Genomic DNA, 22,678 nt, shown 5'->3' with positions numbered 1-22,678 from the left:
TAATCACTTGGAGTTCTGCTTCCCACCGTTGGTAACCTTAACTTTACACATACATTAAACGCTCATAAGCACCACCCATTATCAGTTTAAGACGGCGGGGCTAGAGGCCTCAGAGATTATCCAAACAGGGGCAGGACATCCCTAAGCCTCTGTGCTGCCAGGATCTCAAGCTTCCAAGGACCATTTACTGGGTTACTGCCACCCACAAGCTACCACTGCCCTTTGGTCCTTGTCTCTAGTCATGCATCAGGACCACCCACTGTAACCATTATTATTCTGTTTTGCCTCAGCTTTTTCTTTTCCAGGCAAAATGCTTTCTAACCTCTCCTGGCAGATTTTACTTTTCAATTTAATCATCTTTATGGGTGATGTGGAAATTCATTTCCCAGTCCTAGGCTGTATTTGTGGAGACCTTTTGGTGAGAAAGTTGGTTTAAGTCTTCACTCTTCCTTCCATTAACCAACTATTTGAAAGAGAGCCAACTCAATTTTTCTTAGAGCCTCAGTTTCTTCAAATGTAATAAGAATGCTACCCAGCTGAACGAAAGAAAACCATTTTTTATAAAATTGTGACTTTTTCAAACACAAAACTGGGGCCAGCCCCGTGGCCTAGTGGTTAAGTTTGGAGCACTCCACGTTGGTGGCCTGGGTTCATGGGTATGGATCCTGGGCACGGACGTGCACCACTCGTGAACAATGCTTTGGTGGCAACCCACACATAAAATAGAGGAAAACTGGCACAGATCTTAGCTCAGGGCTAACCTTCCTCAGCAAAAAAAACAAACCACACAACAACAAAAAAGAATATTCAATTATACGATGTAAACCCCCCTGTATATGTCTGAATTACAGGGGAGAAAACAACATTTCCCTCCAATGTTCTCCTTTTTGGAAAAAGGAGGTAAAACTGCAAGAAAATAAGCTGACATAAGAAATTTCTTATGGATTTTTTAATAAAAAGAAATGCGAGCTGGCCCAGTGGCGCAGTGGTTAAGTTTGCATGTTCTGCTTCAGCGGCCCAGGGTTTGCCAGTTCGGATCCCAGGTGCAGACCTATGCACTGCTTGTTAAGCCATGCTGTGGTAGGTGTCCCACATATAAAGTAGAGGAAGATGGGCATGGATGTTTGCTCAGGGCTAATCTTCCTCAAAACAAAACAAAAAAATAAAAAGAAAGAAATTAAAATATACATGTGCAAAGTGCCAAAAGACACGCACATCTAAAACTTCCCTAAGTGACTGCCAGTGCAAGCTCTGGAGTCAGATTCCAGCCCAATTTTCTAGATGACAGTTCTCTACAAGAACTAACATTTTAAGTTATTGCCATAAGGGACTACAGGATCTTAAATATTGATGAAAATCTAACCATTTTCTCTATGCTCTAGGTCATAATGCAGGGAAAGTGCCCTGATACACTGTAGAGAACTAAAAGGATATTCTTGTTAGCCAGATAATTCAATTAACTGGAACCAGCACTGCAGCAGAGCTTTTAGTGCTAAAGAAGTACTTTAGAGCTATTATTTACTGCAGGCATACCAAGCACCATACTAAGTGCTTTACAAGCATTTTCCCATTTAATTCTCACAACAATTTTCTATGAGAAAACAGGCTTAAGAGATTGTCAAGCGATGGGATGAGAATCTCAACTAGGTCTGATTACAAAGCCCATGCTCTCAAATCACCAACTGGGAACAATCTACCCGAGCAACAAATTATTTGACACCTCTATCAACAGACTGTATTTTTGTTCATAAACTCACACACCAAAATGTCTTTCTTCAAGTAAAATTATTTATAAGAACAAACTAACATTTTAGAAAAGACAATTCTTAGTCTCAACAAATCTAGAATTTTATTTAAAGCAAAATATATACAAAAACTTCCTAAATAATTGTTCCATTAACTGTCCAATAGTTATTCTTCAAATATAATGTAGCTGAAGAGTACTTTTTATAAAACAATTCTTTTTTTTTTTAAGGAAGATTAGCCCTGAGCTAACTACTGCCAATCCTCCTCTTTTTGCTGAGGAAGACTGGCCCTGAGTGAACATCCATGCCCATCTTCGTCTACTTTGTATGTGGGACGCCTACCACAGCATGGCTTTTGCCAAGTGGTGCCATGTCCACACCTGGGATCCAAACCGGGGAACCCCAAGCCACTGAGAAGCGGAACATGCGCACTTAACTGCTGTGCCACCAGGCCGGTCCCTAAAACAATTCTTAGATTCATTTAAAGCCACGTAGCTTGCTCTAGAAAGAGTGACCAATCACGTCCTCTGACATGGCAAGATCTCTTACTCCTTCACACCTTTGCATATACTGTTCCTTCTGCTCAGAATGCTTTCTCTGGCTTGTCCAGCTGGCAAACTCACACTCTTCCTTCAAATCCTGCAAGTGCATTCACCTGGGAATCCCCCAAGCAGAAGTACACCTACGTGCTCCTTCCTCTCCACTGCCACTGTGCCCTTTCCGAACCCCCATTAGGTATGGCTGCTGCTAAAGTAGACTGCGATTATCTGTTTACCCACCTACTTTCCCTCAAGTCTGACAGCTGCTCAAGGACAGAAACCATGCATTTTCAGTTATACATTTCCTAGGCCCTAACGCAGAAGCCAGCACAACACAGTTGGGTTCATTACTTAATAAATTACCTAACATAAACCAACAAATTATAAACATTTAAAATCTTTCCAGAGATGATTAACATGTATTATCCCACTTTAACCTACAGGTTATCCCGTAACTCGAGTTTTCAGACAGGTAGGACAGGAGCTGTTTTTGAAGATCTCCTTTTGATAACTAAACATAATGTAAAAGACACTGTGGTGGGTAATGTGAGGGTTAAAATAGCAGGGGCCACATTTCATTGGGGATCAAAATACAGTGGAAGACAGACATTTTTAATTGTTTCAACATATTGTTCAATTAGAACAATAGTAGAAATAAGAAGTGTTCTGGAAACTACAAAGTAGAAGGGCTAATTATGATCAAGAAGCTTGGAGAAGGGACTGACAGACAACATTTAAACTGGGCCTTGATGAATGGGTAGAAAAGTACATTCTTGGTCAGGGAACAAACAGCAGGAGCAAAAAGGTTCAGAAGTATAAGATAAGTGCATATTATATGCTTAAAAACTTCTTACTATAACAGACACAAGCATTCTGCAAGAAAATGCTGTGGGAAGTCTGATCACAAGAACTGTAGAAGTTGGGGTTGGCCCAGTGGTGTAGTGATTAAGATCGGTGTGCTCAGTCTGCTTCAGCAGCCCAGGTTCGTGGGTTAACATCCTGGGCGTGGACCTACACTACCCATCAAGCCATGCTGTGGCAGTGTCCCACATATAAAGTGGAGGAAGATGGGCACAGATGTTAGCTCAGGGCCAGTCTTCCTCAGCACAAAAAAACACAAAGAACTGGAAAGCTCCACAGAAAACAAACGTATTGTATTATATCCCTCCTGTCTCTTCTAGCTAAAAAGTATTCTTGGGGACATCATCAGTTGCTATCTGCCTATGAGAGCAATTCACTCACTGACAAAGGGAAATATCAATCATTAAAGGATAATTTTATTTCAGGGGCCAGCCCCATGGCCTTGTGCTTAAGTTCAGTGTGCTCTGCTTTGGTGGCCTGGATTCAGTTCCTGGGCACCAGTCTACACCATCTGTCAGTGGCCAGGCTGTGGTAACAATCCACATACAAAATAGAAGAAGACTGGCACAGATGTTAGCTCAAGGTGAATATTCCCCAGAAAAAGAAAAAAAAAAAGATAATTTTATTTCATATACTAACTACTGATCAGGCTTGATTTTTTTCGTTTATTCTTAAAAAAATATTCTGGCACAAAAGAAAATAATATCATTAACAGCAGCTGACATCTAGTCGGTGCCATACTCTAAATGCACTTTCACACGTATTTACTCATTTAATCTTCATAACGATCCTAAGAGACAGGTAAGACTTTTAGCTCTATTTTATAGATGAAGAAACTCAGTCAGAAAGGTGAAGTAAGTTGTCTGAGCTGACAAAGTAAGCAGCAGAGCCAGACTCAGACTCTGTAGTCTGGCCTAGAGTCTGGGCTGTTAACCACTGTCTTTGTGTGTACACACACAAACACTTTCATATTAATTTAAATAGTGTACATACAATTTTGTACATGGCAAAACCACACATTTTCTGTATTATATGATATTAACTTAAAAAGATTTTTTTTAATATGGTAAAATACACCTAACATAAAATTACCATCTTAATCATTTTTTTTTTTTTTTGAGGAAGATTAGCCCTGAGATAACTACTGCCAGTCCTCCTCTTTTTGCTGAGGAAGGCTGGCCCTGAGCTAACATCGTGCCCATCATTTTCCTCTATTTTATACGTGGGACACCTACCACAGCACGGTGAGCCAAGCGGTGCCATGTCCGCACCCGGGATCCGAACCGGTGAACCCTCGGCCACCGAGAAGTGGAATGTGCGCACTTAACCGCTGCGCCACCGGGCCGGCCCCTTAATCATTTTTAGGTGCATAGTTCAGCAGTATTAAGTACATTCACACTGTTGTACTACCAATCTCTGCAACTCTTTTTAATGCCTGGAAATTATTCTACTTGGCTGATATAATTCTATCTTAATTGCATTTCTTTTGATTATCAAAGATGAATGTGTGCTAACTTTTCCTACCTCTTCTTGTGTGAAATGTTGGTAAGTTTATAAACTTGATGCACATGATAGATAGCAATATTTGACATTATTCTTTCTAAAACACATTAGTCCTTATCTTTATTTTTGTTTTGTTAGAGTATATTTTTTATAGAATTTAGATTTCTGAACAGTTTGTATATACTCTAAATATTAATTTTTATAATTAAGTCTGCTTAGAGCAGGTACAATTTTATGTAAAACAAAATTAAACATCCATGTCAATTAAAAGTCATATCAAACTTAAAGAAGACAAATTGGGTAAGACTAAATTTCACTAAGGCTGAAGTAGTCATGGATAATAAAACTATAAAAAGATAGGAGGAAGTGAGTACTATAAAAATTGAGATAATTACTTTTGAGGGGAGGGAGTTCATAAGATGTACATGTGGATGGGGCTGCTGGGGTAGCTGTCAAAGTTTTATTTTTTGACCTGGATGGTAGTTTTAAGGGTGTGAGCCTTAGAATAATTAAGCTATGTATTTCTTCTGTGCAGGCTTCTCCAGCTGTATTTTACTTTACATTAAAAGGGTTAAAAGAAAAAGAAAAATAATGTAGGTTAATTCCACTCTTTGAGTAGTTTGAAAATATTAAATTTTCCTCTAGTAAAAAGCATATACAAATGACTGAAACTTATACTATTACAAAATCAAGACAAATATTCACAGAAAAATGGAAAGTAGTATTACTCCTGAAAGGTTTTAATAATATTCTAAAAATAGGTATTCTATGTTAACATAAGGTAATTTTTACAAATAATTTGAAAAATAATTATAAAAAAAGAGGTAAGATATTTGGATCAATGAATTAAGAGAAAATATACCTTGTTACAGTAAATGAATTTATGAGGACCAATAAATGAGGAATTCATATACAACCTTAAAATTAAGACTAAATTTCTTTATAGCAATTAATTGCATTTAATAAACACAAAGTCACAGAGAACAACTTTTTAAAAATGAAAGACAAAATTAAAACATTTATTATTTAAATTATTTAAAAACATTATACACAAACATCACAAATAGAGCCTCAGAGTTTGGGGGAAAGTACTAACCAGTTACTGCCAGCAGCTGTGAAACTCTCACCTCCATTTCCTCCCGATGAGACCTGTCTCTATCTTCAAATTCACGTGTCCTTCTCCGAGCCTCTTCAAAGGCCTGTTGTGCTAATGCATCCTCCTGCTGTCAGAGCAGACATAAAAAAGATATTTAACTTTTATTTACAAGGCAAATTTAAAATTTAGGGGTGTTTTATTTTTTGAAGGAAATGAACAGCAGAGTATATCTCAAAACATAAAAAAAATTATCAGAGCTACTTTTTTTTTTTGAGGAAGATTAACCCTGAGCTAACTGCTGCCTCTAATCCTCCTCTTTTTACCGAGGAAGACCAGCCCTGAGCTAACATCTGTGCCCATCTTCCTCTACTTTATACGTGGGACACCTGCCACAGCATGGCTTGCCAAGTGGTATCATGTCTGCACCCGGGATCCAAATCAGCGAACCCTGCGCCACTGAAGCAGAACATGCGAACTTAACCGCTGTGCCACCGGGCCAGACCCCCAGAGCTACTTTTAAAAGAAAACTTCAGTATTTTCATACTTTATATCACACCTTGGAAACAGTTATTGTGTTCAATCATATTCTAACAACTGAAAATGCTCTTTCATTTTCTTTCTTTACCTCATCCTATTCACCAAGGAAAAAAAACGGCTTGATGAAGTCAATATTTAAACCATAGAAGTACACGAAAAAAACTGGTATATACTTGTATAATTAAGGGATAAGACAGACCAGGCCCTCTAATTATGACACTAAAGTCAGAAATATAAAAGAGACTATTAAGTAGACATTAAGAGAATATTAACAGAATTGATTATATGTTAGAAACTTCCAGATAACAAAAAGTACATAAAATTCCAAAAAATATTATTTTTTAAGATTGACACCTGAGCTAACATCTATTGCCAATCTTTTTTTTTCTTCTTCTCCCCAATACCCTGCTGTATATAGCTGTATATTTTAGTTGTAGGTCCTTCTAGTTGTGGCATGCGGAACGCTGCCTGAGCATGGCCTGGTGAGCGATGCTAGGTCCATGCCCAGGATCCAAACCACTGAAACCCTGGGCTGCTGAAGGGGTTAAGCATGCAAACTTAACCACTAGGCCATGGGGCTGACACCCAAGAGATATTATTAAGAAAAAATATTTGTAACATATAACAAATCTACCCTATCCTTTCCCAATTAATGGCTAAAGGTCTGAATGTGAAGGGAACCCAAATACTTCAAACTAATTGTGGATATAAAGGCAACCAGTTTAAACTTTCTTCTTTACTCTTTTAGTCTTGGTTGGGGGCACCACTCATTTCTGCCAGAAACCTGAGCCACCTTTGGCTCTTCATTCTCCCTACACCTAGGTGTGGAGGTGTGGCTCCACCTCCACAGAGCCAATCAATCACCAAGTCCTATCCATTTGACCTCCTAAATATTTTTGGAAACTTTAGTCTCCTTTTCATTCCTTTAAATATTTTCCTAGTTCAGGCTCCTAAGATCTTTTCCCTATATTACTGCAAAGGTCTCCCAAACAGTCTCTTCCTCTTTCCATTCTGTCATCCCCAATCCACCACACAGCCATCAGAGCATGCCTTCTCAAGCACAATCTGACCACAAAAGCTCCCAACTTAAAAAATTTCCCTCACTGTCTACAGCACAAGATGCTCAATCTTTGTAGTCACATTCTCAATACTAGGATTTCAATGCTACACTTAAAGAAACTACAAGATCAAAAACAATACCAAAGGGGGCCAGCCCGTGGCTGAGTGGTTAAGTTTGCATGCCCTGCTTCAGCGGCCCAGGGTTTCGCCGGTTCAGATCCTGGGCGCGGACACGGCACCACTCGTCAAGCCTGCTAAGGCAGCATCCCACATGCCACAACTAGAAGGACCCACAACTAAAAATATACAACTATGTACTGGGGGACCCTGGGGAGAAGAAGGAAAAATAAAATCTTTAAAAAAAAAAAAAAACCAAAAAAGTCATCAAGATTCACCTTCCTAGATTCATTGCAGCAAGGGGTAGCCAGGTAGTCAGTTCTAGCCAATGAGATAGAAGCATAAGTCACTTAATCAGGCTTCTAAGAACATCATTTGAGACATTTTACCTTTCCTCCTAACTGGGAATTGATGGAATGCCCAGAGATACAGCAGCCATCTTGCAAACATAATAATGAGGATGTAGTCACACTGAGCATCGAACAACAGGAAGACGAAAAGACCCAGGGCCCCTGATAATATAATTAAGTGCTATACCATGCCTGGACTGTGTGCTGCTGAGTATCTTGCCCTGTGTGATAAATCCTTTATTTGTCACTGTTAGTAGGGTTGTTTAATACTTACAATTTTCACCAACAATGTCTATAAGTTAAACAAAATTGAAAGGTGTGATCAAATTTCCACTCTTATGATGCATTTACTAGCTTTATGACCCAGGGCAAGGTATTTCATTTTTCTAAGCCTCAGTAAACTCACACATAAAATGTGCATAGTAATAATACTATATATTACTAAGTAATAGATATACTATATATATCTAAGTAAAAGATTGTTGTAAAGATTAAATGAGATAACATATAAAAAGTGCTTAAGCACACTACCTGACAGCTTTCAATAAATGCTAGCTATTATTCTACAAGCATCGTGGATATATAAAACTTACACATTGGACTAAACATCATTATATATACCTACTGTATTCTCAGAATGTACTACATAAGCCAGAAGTATCTGCAAAAGAATACTGTTCCCAACTCCTGAGGGACTTCTATTATTTAGTTAGGTTATCAACTGGGACACCTCTACTGATAACAAGATACCCCTTCTGTCCTCTGCATTCATTCATTCATTCACCTTTTCACTTATTCCACAAATATTTAGTGAGTCTTTATCATGTCCGAGTCACTGTGCTAGGTGCCATGGACAGTGAGGAAGCAAACGGTACTTTTCCTCACAGTTTCTGGTCTAGTGGGGCAGGTGGACAATGAACAAATTACAAAAATCAACATATAATTATCAACTGTGATTAAGTACAGTAGAGGAAAATTATGCGATGAAATAAGAGCATGTAACACAAGATGTGATCTAATTCCCTAAGGAAGTTATTAGCCACTAATGTGTATTCTGGCAAAGGTCATAGATTTTTATTTCATTAAAAGAAAAAAAGTACTACTACTAATAGTTGTAGTAAAATAAGCCAAGAAGAGATCTGGTAGCCCCTTATGTTCTAATTCCAGCTTCTGTCTTGGTCTTTTCCAGTGAGATGTGAAATGTATATGCAATGAACAGAGTATGCACTTTAATAAATGGTTAAATCTGAAAGATGATCAGAGATTACTAGTGTTATCCTGATCCTTTCCTGCTGCAACCTTAAATGACATATCCATCTCAAGGACAGCATAAAAGGCACCTGCTGATAAAACTACACGTTCACCCTTAAAGGATGCTCAAATGGCTTGGGACAACCAACTCCATCCAGTCTCAGGTGGTAGTGGGAGAGGTTTTCAACACTCTGGTTCCTGCCAGCTACTTGTCATATTGGTCTGTCACAATCTGCAGTCATTACCACAATCTGCACAAAGGAGTCAGGTGGGATAATCACAAAAGGTTATTGGGTGTATGTGAAACCCATGTGAGAAACAAAGACCTAGCAGTCCTCAAATAGAGCATATAGAGAATATTCTGACCACTCTTGCTGCAGTGATTTTGTCTTTATTGTATTGCCTAAATCTACGACTATATTTATTTTACAGTTTGGAAATACTTACCTTTCTGAGGCAATGAATTTATTAAAAAATGGAAGTGCATGTTTAACAAAAAAGAATCAAATTTGTTTCCAGGAAAGTTGATGATGAACGTGTAACTAGCACAAAATAATGACATTCACTATTCTCTGTGGGGACCAGAATGGTATCACTGGTCACATGAAAACCAAAAGAAATAAAACTGCTGAAGAAGCATCAACATACACTTCAAAGGTGACAATTTAACATGCGCAGCTGCAAACGGTACATTTAATATCACTCTGTAGAACTTTTCATTTAAATCAAATATCTCTTCTAAATTAATTTCACTCACATTCTTGTGCACATACAAAAAGCAAAGCTGTTAATATGTTGGCATCACTAACAGAAAAACCTTGCACACAGCTAAAGGATGCCAGTTTTACATCAGTGCCATCAAAAACTTCAAATAGGAAATCTGTTAATTCCAAAGTCAGTTCCATTTTTCTAATCTGATCATAGAATGAAAACAAAACTTTTGAAAGGTCATTACATTGAAAGTGAAACATCTTAATATTTTTTTGTGACTGTCAACGTAAATTTAAAAAGTACAATGAAAATAAAATCACTGGCTGTTATGTTAAAACACAAATACAAATGGTGGAGCGCACACTATATAAAAAATAACGTTCTCATTGAATTTTTAAAAACTATAAAATACAGGGGCTGGCCTGCTGGCGCAGTGGTTAAGTTCGCACGTTCTGCTTCAGCGGCCTGGGGTTCGCCGGTTTGGATGCCGGGTACAGACCTACGTACTGCTTGTTAAGTGACACTGTGGCAGGCACCCCACATATAAAGCAGAGGAAGATGGGCATGGATGTTAGCTCAGGGCCAGCCTTCCTCAGCAAAAAGAGGATTGGCAGCAGATGTTAGCTCAAGGCTAATCTTCCTCAAAAAAACAAACAAAAAAAACTATAAAAATAGAAATTTACTAGGAATTGTGGTATGCACATAATCCATGATTATATCCAAAGAAGTGAAATATTCTGCCAATCATGTAGAAGTTATAGTTGTATAAATTACAAATATACTTATGTATCCACAGTTAAAGGAACTGAACTATAAAACTACTGAAACAGAGCTGATGCTGAATACAAAAATTTCATCACACAATTTCTCATATGCTTTGGATTCTAGAAAATTTGAGCCTTTGAAGAACTATTCTGAAATCAACCTAGTTCCTATAATGTCACTGTCCATTTTTTGGTAAATGAGTCCTCATAGTTACATTTTCTTCAAAATTAGCTGGAAATCCCTGATTATTCAATGGTGAACTGCCAAAGTCTTCAGTGTTTCAAGCTTTTAGAGAATTGTAATTCTTGAAACCCAAATGTATAAAGACCTTGAAATTTATCCCTACAAATTACAGAAAACAAAAGATGAAAATACAATCAATAAACAATTTAATTTTCAGTTTCTATAACTGTACTTAGAAATATCTGCATTTGTGGGAAATTTTTAAAACATTTTATTGAAGTGTATTATACATATGAAAAAGTACACATATCATAAGGCTGTGCCATCCAGTATGGTAGTCACTAGCCACATGCGACCACTGCACACTCGTATGAGGCTAGTGTGAGTCTGTAAGTAGAAAACACACTCTGGATTTCAAACACCTATTACCAAGAAAAGGGTAAAATATCTCAATAAATTTCTACATTGATTTTATATTGAAATGATAATATTTTGAATATATTGGGTTAAATAAAATATATAAAAATTAATTACAATTAAAAAAATTTTAATGTGGCTCCTAGAAAGCTTTACATTACATTATATGGCTTGCATTGAAGTCTACTGGACAGTACTGGCCGAAAATACAGCTGATAAATGTCCACAAACTGAGTTTGCTACGTAGCTAAGAATCCATAAGAAGAAACAGAACAATACTGGAAGTAGAACAATCTCAGAAGTCTCCTTCTGCTCCATTTCAGTAACTAATCTCTTCTCCTAAGGATAAACCACTACCTTTACTTCTGACAAATAAAAATGGCAAGCAATAGGATATATTGGAGTATATGAGGAAGCCATTTGGTATAAACCTAATTTGGCCTGACTTTTTTTTTTTTAAAAGGGCCTGACTGTGGCTATTGAGCACGCATTGCATATCTGCTTAGACATTTCCTATGGCCAGAACAAAGGCCCTTGAGATAAAGGTGCAACTTCCCCCCTCATTAGCATTTCCTTAGGGATAAGCATTTTTCCTTAGGCTAGGAACTGATTGCTGCACTCACCTCCCAGCTCACCTGTGACCACCCAGCTGGAGACAACAGACTGCCACCCTGCTGTGTTCACCTAGACAGAAGACCTACCTGCTATTTCCATCAATCGCTGTGCCGACAGAGTAGTCTCGCGACTATTGTAAAAGGGACATTCCAATCATATGTGAAACATCCTCTTTGAGGGTATATAACGACCCCGTATACCCCCCCACCTCTTTGGAGTGCTCTTTTCCTTTGTGGAAAGACTCTCCCGGGCTATAATCCTCAGATTTAAGCTCAGAATAAACTCACCCAAATTTTCATTTATAGATTGGATATGGATTATTTTCGTCAACACTTCTAACAGCAAATATTAGTTTTGCCCATTTTTATACTTTTATATAAATGGATTCATACAGCATGTGCTTTTTGTATACTCAATATATTTGTGAAATTCATCCATATTGGTATGCTAGCTACAGTTTTTCATTCTCACTGTATTTCTTTGTGTGCACATGTAATTTATCCATTCTACTATTAACGGGCATTTCTGTAGTTTGCAGTTTCTGGCTATTACTAAAAATGCTGCCACAAGTGTCCTACGACATATCTTTTGATGAATACATGTATTCATTCCCATTGCATGCCTTAGAGTAGAACTGCTGGATCACAGATACACCTATGTGCAATTTCAGTATTTATTCCTAGTTTTCCAAATGTTGTCAATTTTACCAAACCAACCAATACACCAACTATTGTTCCACATCCTTGCCAACATTTGTCAAAGGTACTCTAAACAAAGGCAAAAAGACAATACCTGTGAAAATATTTCAGCTCAAATACTTACACGCTTTAATTTTTAAAAATGGAATTGTGACTATCTTTTGTTTAGCTCTTAGCTTACCAGGTACCTCAGCGTCTGTTAGAGAATTTTGTACTCTCATGGCAGAGAGAGAATGAGGAAGCTCTCTGGTGCATGTATCTCGTCTTACCAGAACATTAATCGTATCATTATCAGGGCCCCATTCTTAAGACCTCATTTAACCTTAATTATCCCCATAAAGGTCCTGTCTCCAAATACAGTCACACTGGGGGTTGAAGCTTCAACCTACGAATTCTGAGGGAACACAACATTCCCGTAACAGCCAGTGAGTGGCGGGGTCAGGATTCACAATTACACGACCTTGAAGCCCCCACTCCTAACTTTTACACTTCATTGCCCTTTACTTTTCTTATCTTGCAGATGATTTTCGAGTGGGGAAAGCTACAAAGAAGTGCTGACTGCTGACTGAACGGCTGGGATCCCCTGCTTTGAAATTTTTACATTATGTAAGTTACACAACATAGTGCACTGTGATTCCATTAGTTTACTATCACAACAGCTGGCACTTACTTTGTGATAAAGCTCAGTTTGTAGACTGGGGCAACAAAGCTTGGAAAATTCTAAGTATGGAAAATGCTGTGGGTTAAACTTAAAATTTTTACCTATTATTTTAATTAAATATTTCAGTTTTAGACGTCATCTCAGTGTGAAATTTTCCCTTATATAAAGTCAATCTGTTGTATCACTTCTTACAGAAATAGCCTTCTAAATTGTCAATTATTTACTGTTTTTTCTGAAAGAGCTGGTGATTCCTTATCCCTATGAAATCAAGGTAGCAGGGATTCTTTCTTAAGAATTTTACCTTTGAATCTTAATTTTTCACTAAGAAGTTTTTGGATCTCTTGATAGAGAAAATTCTCACATTTTCATATATGGAGAACATGGGATGAGACAACATAAAGAAACAAGAAAAAGAGAGATCCTTTTTATTTTTGCTTATTCTAACTTTAAGAGAATACCAAACAGTTGAAAGAAATTAACACCTGCTAATAATCAGATACTTTTACACGTACTTTCAGCATTTTGAATAGTGGTCCCACTACTTTCTGGCCTCCACAAGTTCAAAAGATAAGTCAGCTGTTGCTAATCTTACTGTAGTTCCCTTGTAAGGGATTTTTCTTCCTTCTTTCAAGATTCTCTTTGCTCTTCAACAGTTTGACTATGATCTATCTATGTGTAGATTTGTTTACCCTCTTGGAATTCACTGAATTTCTTAGATACGGAGATGAATATTTTTCATCAAATTTGGCCGTTTTCAGCCATTATTTCTTAAAATGTATTTTCTGTCCCTTTCTTTCTCTCCTTTCCTTCTGGGACTTTCATTACATATGTGTTGGCATGCATGCTGGTGCCCCAGTCTCTGTTCATTTTTCTTTTTTTTTTTTCCCTTCTGTTTTTCAGACTGGGTGATCTTTATTAATCTATGTTCAAGTTCACTAACTCTTTCTTCTGCCAGCTCAAATCTGCTGTTGAGTCTGTGAATTTTTCATTTCAGTTATCGTACTGATCAATTCTAGAATTTCTATTTGATTCTTTTTAATAATTTAGATCTCTTTGCTGATATTTTCTATTTGCTGAGCTGTTGTCATCATAATTTCCCTTTAATTCTTTAAAGGAAAGTATTTTCCTTTAGTTCTTTGAACATACTGACAAATATATGCTTTTACGTCTGTCACTAAGAACTAACATTTGGGCTCCTTCAAAGATAGTTTCTACTGCCTGCTTTTTTTCCTGACCATCAGTCATACTTTTCTGTTTATTTGCATGTCTCATAATTTTTTGTTGGAAACTGGACATTTTAAATAATATACTGTAGCAACTCTGAATGCTGAACCCTGCCTCCAGCTTGCTGTTGCTGTTGTTTATTTAGTGACTTGCCTGGACTATTTCTAGAGTCTGTTTCCCCAGCAGTGTGCTGTGCAGCTTTGCTTTCTAGGGGGTTGCCCCTGGGGCAGTATAACTTAGTAGTCAGGCAATGTTTGGTCAGAGGTTTCGCTTAAACACCTCAAGCCAGTAAGCTTCTGTCCTTTGCCACCGGATCTGTGTGCAGCTTGGGTAATCCTTTCAAAGTACAGGGAGTTTAACAGTCTATCCTGTGTTCAGCCAGGGACTAGCAGAGCTTGCAAGAGTCCTCTTTGTTCTCTCTCGAACAGGTGTAGCCTTGCATATGCACACTGCCTTCTGGATCATCAGAGGTTAAGTATGATCTTAGTAGGACCCAATTTAGCTATCTCTTTCCCAAGATCTCCTTGATAAATTTATGGCTAGTCTCTCATTTTGCGGCTTCCAGTAACATTAGCTTTCCCAGATTGCCACACAGACCTCTATTGCTTTCGATAACATCCCTGGGCATGCAGTTTTCCAAGCGCTGCCCTAAATAAAGGCAGCTCCCTCTGACAGGACAGCAGAGCTGCCAGTCCTCATGGCTTGCCTCACCTGCCCAGGGTAGAACTTAAGGGACCACAGAGCGGAGGAAAGCTGAGGGAGCAGCTCATCACTAAAATGCCACAAACTATCGCTGTTCTTAATGAACTTCAAAGCCTTTGTTTGAATATATGCCTCTCAATTTATGTCCCTTGGTAAATTTTCAGAGACCTTCAATGGGTATTTATTTTTATAGTTTTGTCCAATTTAATCACAGCTTTTTGGAGAGAGGATTTGCCAATCTCCTCACATACCCATTCGAGAAGTGCTGCGCTTAGATTTTATTTTGAACTGTTTTTTTTCCCCTTAGAACATTAGATATAATGTTCTAAATATCAGGAACAAATATTAAACAGAACCATTTACTGGACTTTGAAGGCCCCCAGAGCTCAGGACTAATATGCCCACAGACAATCACTGTTCTTACTGAAATTCAATAGGGGTATATCCAATGAAATTGAAAACCACTGAAGGAAGAACTTTCCCAAAACCAAGACCAGAATTTGGTTCTCAACATCTTCAGGACTCCTCAATATCACTTGAATAAGAACTTTTCTATACTTACTCTTAAAGACTGGGTAAATAGGTCCCTAGACAAAGGCAAGATTAGGGGTAAATAAAGGGACCAGGGTCAGTAAAGCCTGAGGTCGCCCTACCTGGGCTCGTTCCTCATCAAACTCCAGGCAGCCCATACCGTCGAGTCTCTGGAGATCAATCCAGCCTTTCCAGATTACACAGACTCCATTCAGAATCATGGGAGCCTTCAAATACACCTGAGACACAGAAAAGAAGGATGAAAACCAATGATAAGCCATCAGACGCACGAAAAACAAAACACAAACTTATGAAAACTGTGGTTTTCTTAGAGGAAAAAAGATGAATACAATTGTAAAACTAAGAATTACACATGATTTTTTTTTTAAAGATTTTATTTTTTTCCTTTTTCTCCCCAAAACCCCCCAGTACATAGTTGTATATTCTTCATTATGGGTCCTTCTAGTTGTGGCATGTGGGAATGCTGCCTCAGCATGGTTTTAATGAGCAGTGCCATGTCTGCGCCCAGGATTCGAACCAACGAAACACTGGGCCGCCCGCAGCAGAGCATGCGAACTTAACCACTCAGCCACGCGGCCAGCCCCATATACATGATTTTTGATAATTATGATTTTGATTGTATGATGTTTGAATGTTGGGTAGAAAGATATAAAGATGTGAAACAACTGGAATTCACTAGCCCCTGAAGACAGCATACACTGCTCCCCTCTACTTGGATACTGGAGCCACCCAGTCAGGCTCTTCACACTTCCCTTCAGTCACAGCTTTCTGCTGCTTTTTCTTTTTCTTTTTTACTTATGTTACCTGGAGTTGATTTTTACTGCTTTTAGCTAAAGAACCTTGAATGATTTATTAATGTTTATTTATTCATCATTCTTTTTTGTTTTTTTTAAGGCAGATTAGTCCTGAGGTAACATCTGCTGCCAATCCTCCTCTTTTTGCTGAGGAAGACTGGCCCTGAGCTAACATCCATGCCCATCTTCCTCTACTTTATATGTGGGATGCCTTCGCATCATGGCTTCACAAGCAGTGCCATGTCCGCACCCAGGATCCGAACCGGTGAACCACAGGCCGCCAAAGTGGAACGTGTGCACTTAACTGCTGCACGACAGGGCTGGCTCCTCATCATTCTTTTTCAAGTAAATAAATAACCCTAGAGCAAAAGCCATTAGGTATGATTTCTAAATTCAGATTGTTTTCATTTTTGATGACCAAACTAATTCTCCTATTGCCTAAAAATATAATCGCTCAAGAGCAATTCAGGATTCACCAAGAGACAGAAGATGCTAATGTTGTTATCTTGAAGTGAATATTTTATTGTGATACAATAAGAAATATAAGAGAAACTTACTACAGTTCCTACAATCTCCCCCACCCTAACGCCATTCTAAGTTACTTTTTAAAAAGACTGTTATTTTAGGTCTTCTCTACCTCATTTAACATGGTCTTCTGAATAAAAATCAGCATAGATTTTTATCATTTACTACCTTAAGATTTTCAAAATGCAGAGGAAGTAGGATTTCAATTAGTTTTCAAAATTCCAGGTTATCAAATATATCTTTATAAATAAGGTTCTTCATTTGCCTATACCAAATATATTTCCTTTGGATAATCCTAGTGCTTTTATGAGCCAAAATCAGCATTACTGATTACCTATAATTACATAAACTCGGTAAGATAGTTTCTCATTTTGAGGAAAAGGCTGGAAGCATCATCTTTTGCTTTACTCAATTCAGTAATTTCTTCAACAAAGAATCCTGGGCACTCTTGTTTTTAGAGAGACGTAATAAGAACAACTGAATGTCAATAATTACAAATATGCTAGAAAAATTACTACTGAGACACCTGTAAAATAAACCTTATAGGATTTATGCCTTCTTGGTACATATTTATGTCATTCCCCTCCATTACTAACACAACCATTTTTCCTGTTATGGGCTCCAACAAACCACGCTGAATCAATTTCTACCTATATTTGGGGGAAAAAGCCAAAAACATAAAGTTCCATTTCTCCTCCTATTTGGACCAAGGGAAATAGTCTACAGTTATAGCTGAAACCGTTTAACCACACATTTCCTTCTGTTCTGATAAGTGCTCATTCCCTTCCACATTGTGAATTTAAAACTCCACTGATGTGCACCTAGTCAAACAACTGACTCTGATGACCTCATATTTGACACCTCACAAAACCTAAAACCAATACCCTTCTATACTGCCTGTCTAACTCGACTTACCAGGTCTTCTAATCAAGATTTTCATCTACTCTCTCTAACAGAGGTAGGAGGATGCCACACAGTGAGTATAACATTTCACCTATCAATATACCTCACTATTTTAAATTCTCATACTAATCATCAAGAGAATTCTTCTCATCTAATAGCAGAGAAAGGTCAACTTCATGATCAGATTCTATATTCTTCATCAATGACATATCTTTTAGAATCAAAGATTCCATAATCTAGCTTATTCATATTAACTTCCATAGTCAAAAAACATTTTCCTTACAAAATTACTAACTTTTTTAAAAGCCCATTTATTATTTCTTTGTAAAAGAAAACCAGGGGCTGGCCCCGTGGCCGAGTGGTTAAGTTCGCGCGCTCCGCTGTAGGCGGCCCAGTGTTTCGTTGGTTCGAATCCTAGGCGCAGACATGGCACTGCTCAACAAACCACGCTGAGGCAGCGTCCCACATGCCACAACTAGAAGGACCCACAACGAAGAATATATGACAATCTACCAGGGGGACTTTCGGGAGAAAAAGGAAAAAATAAAATCTTCAAAAAAATAAGAAAAAGAAAAAGAAAACCACTGATTTGTTTTGGGAAATTCCTAAATGGGTTCACAAAATGGCTATAGTTCTTAATAAAGGCTAGTGCCTGCAGTCAAAACTTAAAAGAACATTTAGATGCTCCTGATGATTTATTTAGATATTCACATTCAAATAAATACAATTTTATGTGCAGATCTTCAAAGTAAATGTAATGAGTTTTCATATATTCATGAGTACTGAACCTCAAAGTACGAAGAAAATAAAATTCTCTTAACAGTTTGCCATTTTGTAATGTAATTTAATAACATCATTTAAACACTAAGATATTTTTCACTGAAAATAATGTCTTATTTTAAATTGTGATAAGAAATGTATTAGAATATGGTTTAGAGATTAAACCCATTGTCTTAGAACAACTAAATGTTTTATACAAAATGGATTCTATAAAGCCTTTAAAATGGGTAAATAGATTCAGCTAATTACACCACCAACAACAAAACAGTCTGCTTATCTTTCCTAAAATAAAATATCAAGAGAATGAGACTTCACAGAAAGTGAAAAGTGACTACAGCCTCATATTTTGTGTTCTTTTGGAAATAAAGAACAATTTTTAATCAACTCCAGATACAAATACCAGTATTTGTGATGTTACATTCAATCCAAATTACACATGCTATCACTTTAACATTCTGTAGCTTTGAATTCCATATCACTATGGCAGTAGAGCTTCAGCAAAAATAGATATGTACCATCAACTGTGGCATATTCATATAATGGAATAATATTTGGTCATAACAAGAATAAAGTATTGATACTTGTTACAACATGGATGAACCTTGAAAACATTATGCTAAGTGGAAGAAGCCAGAAAAAGGCCACATATTATGATTCCATTTACATGAAATGTCCAGAATAGACAAAGAGAGAGACAGAAAGAAGATGAGTGGTTGCCAGGAGCTGAGGGGAGGGGACAATGAGGAGTGACTGCTAATAGATACAGGATTTCTTTTTGGGGTGATGAAAATTTTTTGGAATTAGAGTGGTGATGGTTGCACAACTCTGTGAATACACTAAAAATTCCTGAATTGCACAGCCTAAAAGGGTGAATTTTATGGTATGTGAATTTTATCTCAATAAATCTATTACAAAAAACATTTGCAGTAATTTTTATCGGTTGCGTAGGTAACATCTATATGCAAATGGAGATTTTTGAGTCAGCAGTTGCATATGGGATTCTAGCACTCTGAGAAGAGATATGGGCTGATGATATGAATCTGGCAGCCATCAACAAAACAGTGGTATTTAAATCAAGGGGAAGGAAGAGATTCCTCAAGCAATAAGCAGAAGGAGAAAAGATGGGGGCTCAGGAAGAACCAGGAGGAAATCTAACACTTAGATGCTGGGTAGAAGAAAAAACGCCAGCAGAGTAGGCTGTGAACAGCCAGGGAGGAAAGAGGAAACACGTAAGGCACCCAGTGGCTAAAGGTTAAGTTACAGGCCCTCAAGTACAAATTTCCCCTTTGTTAGACACATTAGATACGTAAGTACTATATTATGAGACCTTAGATCACTCATAACTTTTAGCAATGTTTTTATTTAAGGTAGTAGTTCTTAGTCTGGAGTTCAGAAAACCTACAAAAGTTTGAGTTTATGGATAAGTTTAAAGAACAGAAACCTCCTGAAATTCAGTGTAAAAATTATGTTTCTGCCCATTTTCTAAGGAACTCCACTGCTTTCATCACATTCTCTAAGGCATGTGCAAGGCAGAAAGGATTCAATTATGATAGTAAAAACTTCATTCTTCCCCTTCCCTCATAAACACCAAGGTCTTTGTAGCAGAGACCTTGAGAGACGACGAATACTTTCATTTAGTAAAAGAACCAAACTTCTTAAGTAGCTAAATATTAGCTACCCCATGTTTTGAAATGTAAGTGTAAGAGGAAGGGTATGAGAGAACCTAGTCAACTTCTCATTTATCAACCTGTACAAAATAGTTCTACCTCTGAGAGTCTGGACTCTACTTATTCTGAGTATCTAAATTTGGAATAAGCAGTGGCATCCTCAATTGCCCTTTCGTCTACAATATTATATATTTATAGAAGTTCAGTGTTTCCAGCTCCTTGGTAGCTGGGCTGAGAACAGAAACTGAGGGTACAAAGGGATAGCAGAAAGAGTTCCCCTTCTTTGAGTGGTTCTAAAGAAGATAACTTCAAGATAATTAAAACACAATAACTGTAGATTTTCAAACAAAACTCCCATGTACACACCAGTACTGAGCCATAAAATCAAAACACACAGACATCAAGTGTCAAAGCTATTGACAAAAGCAAGAAGCAGATACTTCGCCTTCAAAGAACCCATTTCAATTGGAAAGAATATTTCCCTTCTCTATAGTAAACTGTTAGAACTTAAACAACTTGGGACGCAATTCTATAAACTGAGGTATGAGGTAAAACAGTAAGGGAGAATGATCAGTACCCCTTAGGCCCTCAGTAAATTTTTGAATAATGATTAACAGAAAAGCAGAAATTCAATTGGAATTTTAAAATGTCTTTCTGGTACTTCCCTATAATTTCAATTTGAAAAGATCTACCTATTCAACAAATGTTTATTGCCTGTCATTTTGTGCAGGGTATTATCATAAGGACAGTGGGAATATATGACGAATTAAAAAAAGAGTTATGTCTGACTAGCCAAAAAAGTTTACAACACCAGTTAACTTAAAGTCTTTAATGAGGAAGAAGTGAATACATAAAACAAGACCCGTATGAGTTAAAACAGAATCATCCATTACATTTAAGCAGGACTCACTTAACATGCAAGGTTAATGTAATGTACCATTGACAGTAAAATTTTAAGAAGCTGGATCCAGCAGCTTTGCAACCTTCTTTTAAGGACCACAGTTCTAAAAAAGTTGCATATAGATATGACTAGGATATATTATCTGAAGATTATCTACCTGTAAAATCCAAAATATTCAACTGAAAAACCAAGTGACTTAATGAGTTCAATAAAATGGCTGGTTATAAAAACAATAACGGGGCCGGTCCCGTGGCCAAGTTATTAAGTTTGTGCATTCTGCTTCAGTGGCCCAGGGTTTTGCTGGTTCAGATCCTGGGTGCAGACATGGCACCACTCATCAGGCCATGCTGAGGCCCACAGAGCACAACCAGAGGCACTCACAACTAGAATATACGACTACGTCCTGGGGGGGCTTTGGAGAGAAGAAGGAAGGGAAAAAAAAGATTGGCAACAGTTGTTAAGCTCAGGTGCCAATCCTTCAAAAGAAAGAACCAATACATAAAAACCAAGAACTTTCCTATATTACAATACTAACTATTTGGAAAATAAAATAAGTCTCTATTTTAAAATAGCAAGAACAGCATCAACTACTAAGAATAAATTTGACAAGAAACATGTAGGCTCTATAAGAAGAAAATACCTAACTTGGAAACAGAAAAAGATTTGAGTAACTAGTGACACATCATGTTCTCCAATGGTAAGACTACACATGCCAATTTATCCCACAGTAATCCTTATTTTAACAAAATTCCAATGAAATCTCAAAATAATGTTTTCCGGAATTTAAGAAATAAGTCTACAGTTTATACAAAAGAATTAGACTATCCAAGAAAATACTAGAAAGTATTGTTCTGCCCTTTCAGATATTAAAACACGTAACAATGCAATCAGTATATATATAGTAGTGCTGTGGCAGTCAGAAACAAATTAATGAAATAAACAAAAAATCCAAAATGAAACCAATTATACAAGGATTTAATAAATGAAAAAGGCAACATTTCAAATCAATGGTAAAAGTATATATATATATTTTTTAAAGATTTTATTTTTTCCTTTTTCTCCCCAAAGCCCCCTGGTACATAGTTGTGTATTCTTCGTTGTGGGTTCTTCTAGTTGTGGCACGTGGGACGCTGCCTCGGCGTGGTCTGATGAGCAGTGCCATGTCCGCGCCCAGGATTCGAACCAACGAAACACTGGTCCGCCTGCAGCGGAGCGCGCGAACTTAACCACTCGGCCACGGGGCCAGCCTCGGTAAAAGTATATTTTATTTAACCAGTATAGATGGGAAAACTGGCTATTTGAAAAAAATGAGTTTGAAACAAAATAAAATGTCCAAAGATTATTCTAAAATGTTCAGTAACAATCAAAGCTACTAAAACAAGATAACTATAACTGTTTCTAAACAAATATAAAAAATACATAAAATTTTAATAATGTCTATGGGAAGAGAAACCAGCTTCTACTACATTGTCAGAGGGAGTGTAAACTGGCTAACAATTCTGGGAAGGCATTTTTTAGAAAT

At 37.4% G+C, this 22,678-nt stretch overlaps 1 protein-coding gene across 2 annotated transcripts in view; it reads right to left on the bottom strand.

Moving 5' to 3' along the window:
• CBFB (core-binding factor subunit beta) overlaps positions 1-22,678 on the bottom strand; it is a 50,417-nt gene that overhangs the window by 9,423 nt on the left and 18,316 nt on the right. Inside the window, exons 4-5 of one of the 2 annotated variants that reach the window (XM_046682689.1) lie at positions 15,688-15,804; positions 5,745-5,871 (exon numbers count right to left, since the gene is read on the bottom strand). In XM_046682689.1, coding sequence (XP_046538645.1) covers positions 5,745-5,871; positions 15,688-15,804 — 244 coding nt within the window. The remainder of the gene's footprint in view (positions 1-5,744; positions 5,872-15,687; positions 15,805-22,678) is intronic. The other variant, XM_046682688.1, reaches the window with a different exon arrangement.

The sequence above is a fragment of the Equus quagga genome, chromosome 13 (genome assembly GCF_021613505.1).
Source record: "Equus quagga isolate Etosha38 chromosome 13, UCLA_HA_Equagga_1.0, whole genome shotgun sequence".
Lineage (NCBI taxonomy): Eukaryota > Metazoa > Chordata > Mammalia > Perissodactyla > Equidae > Equus > Equus quagga.
This window is presented reverse-complemented; position numbering and strand designations above follow the sequence as displayed.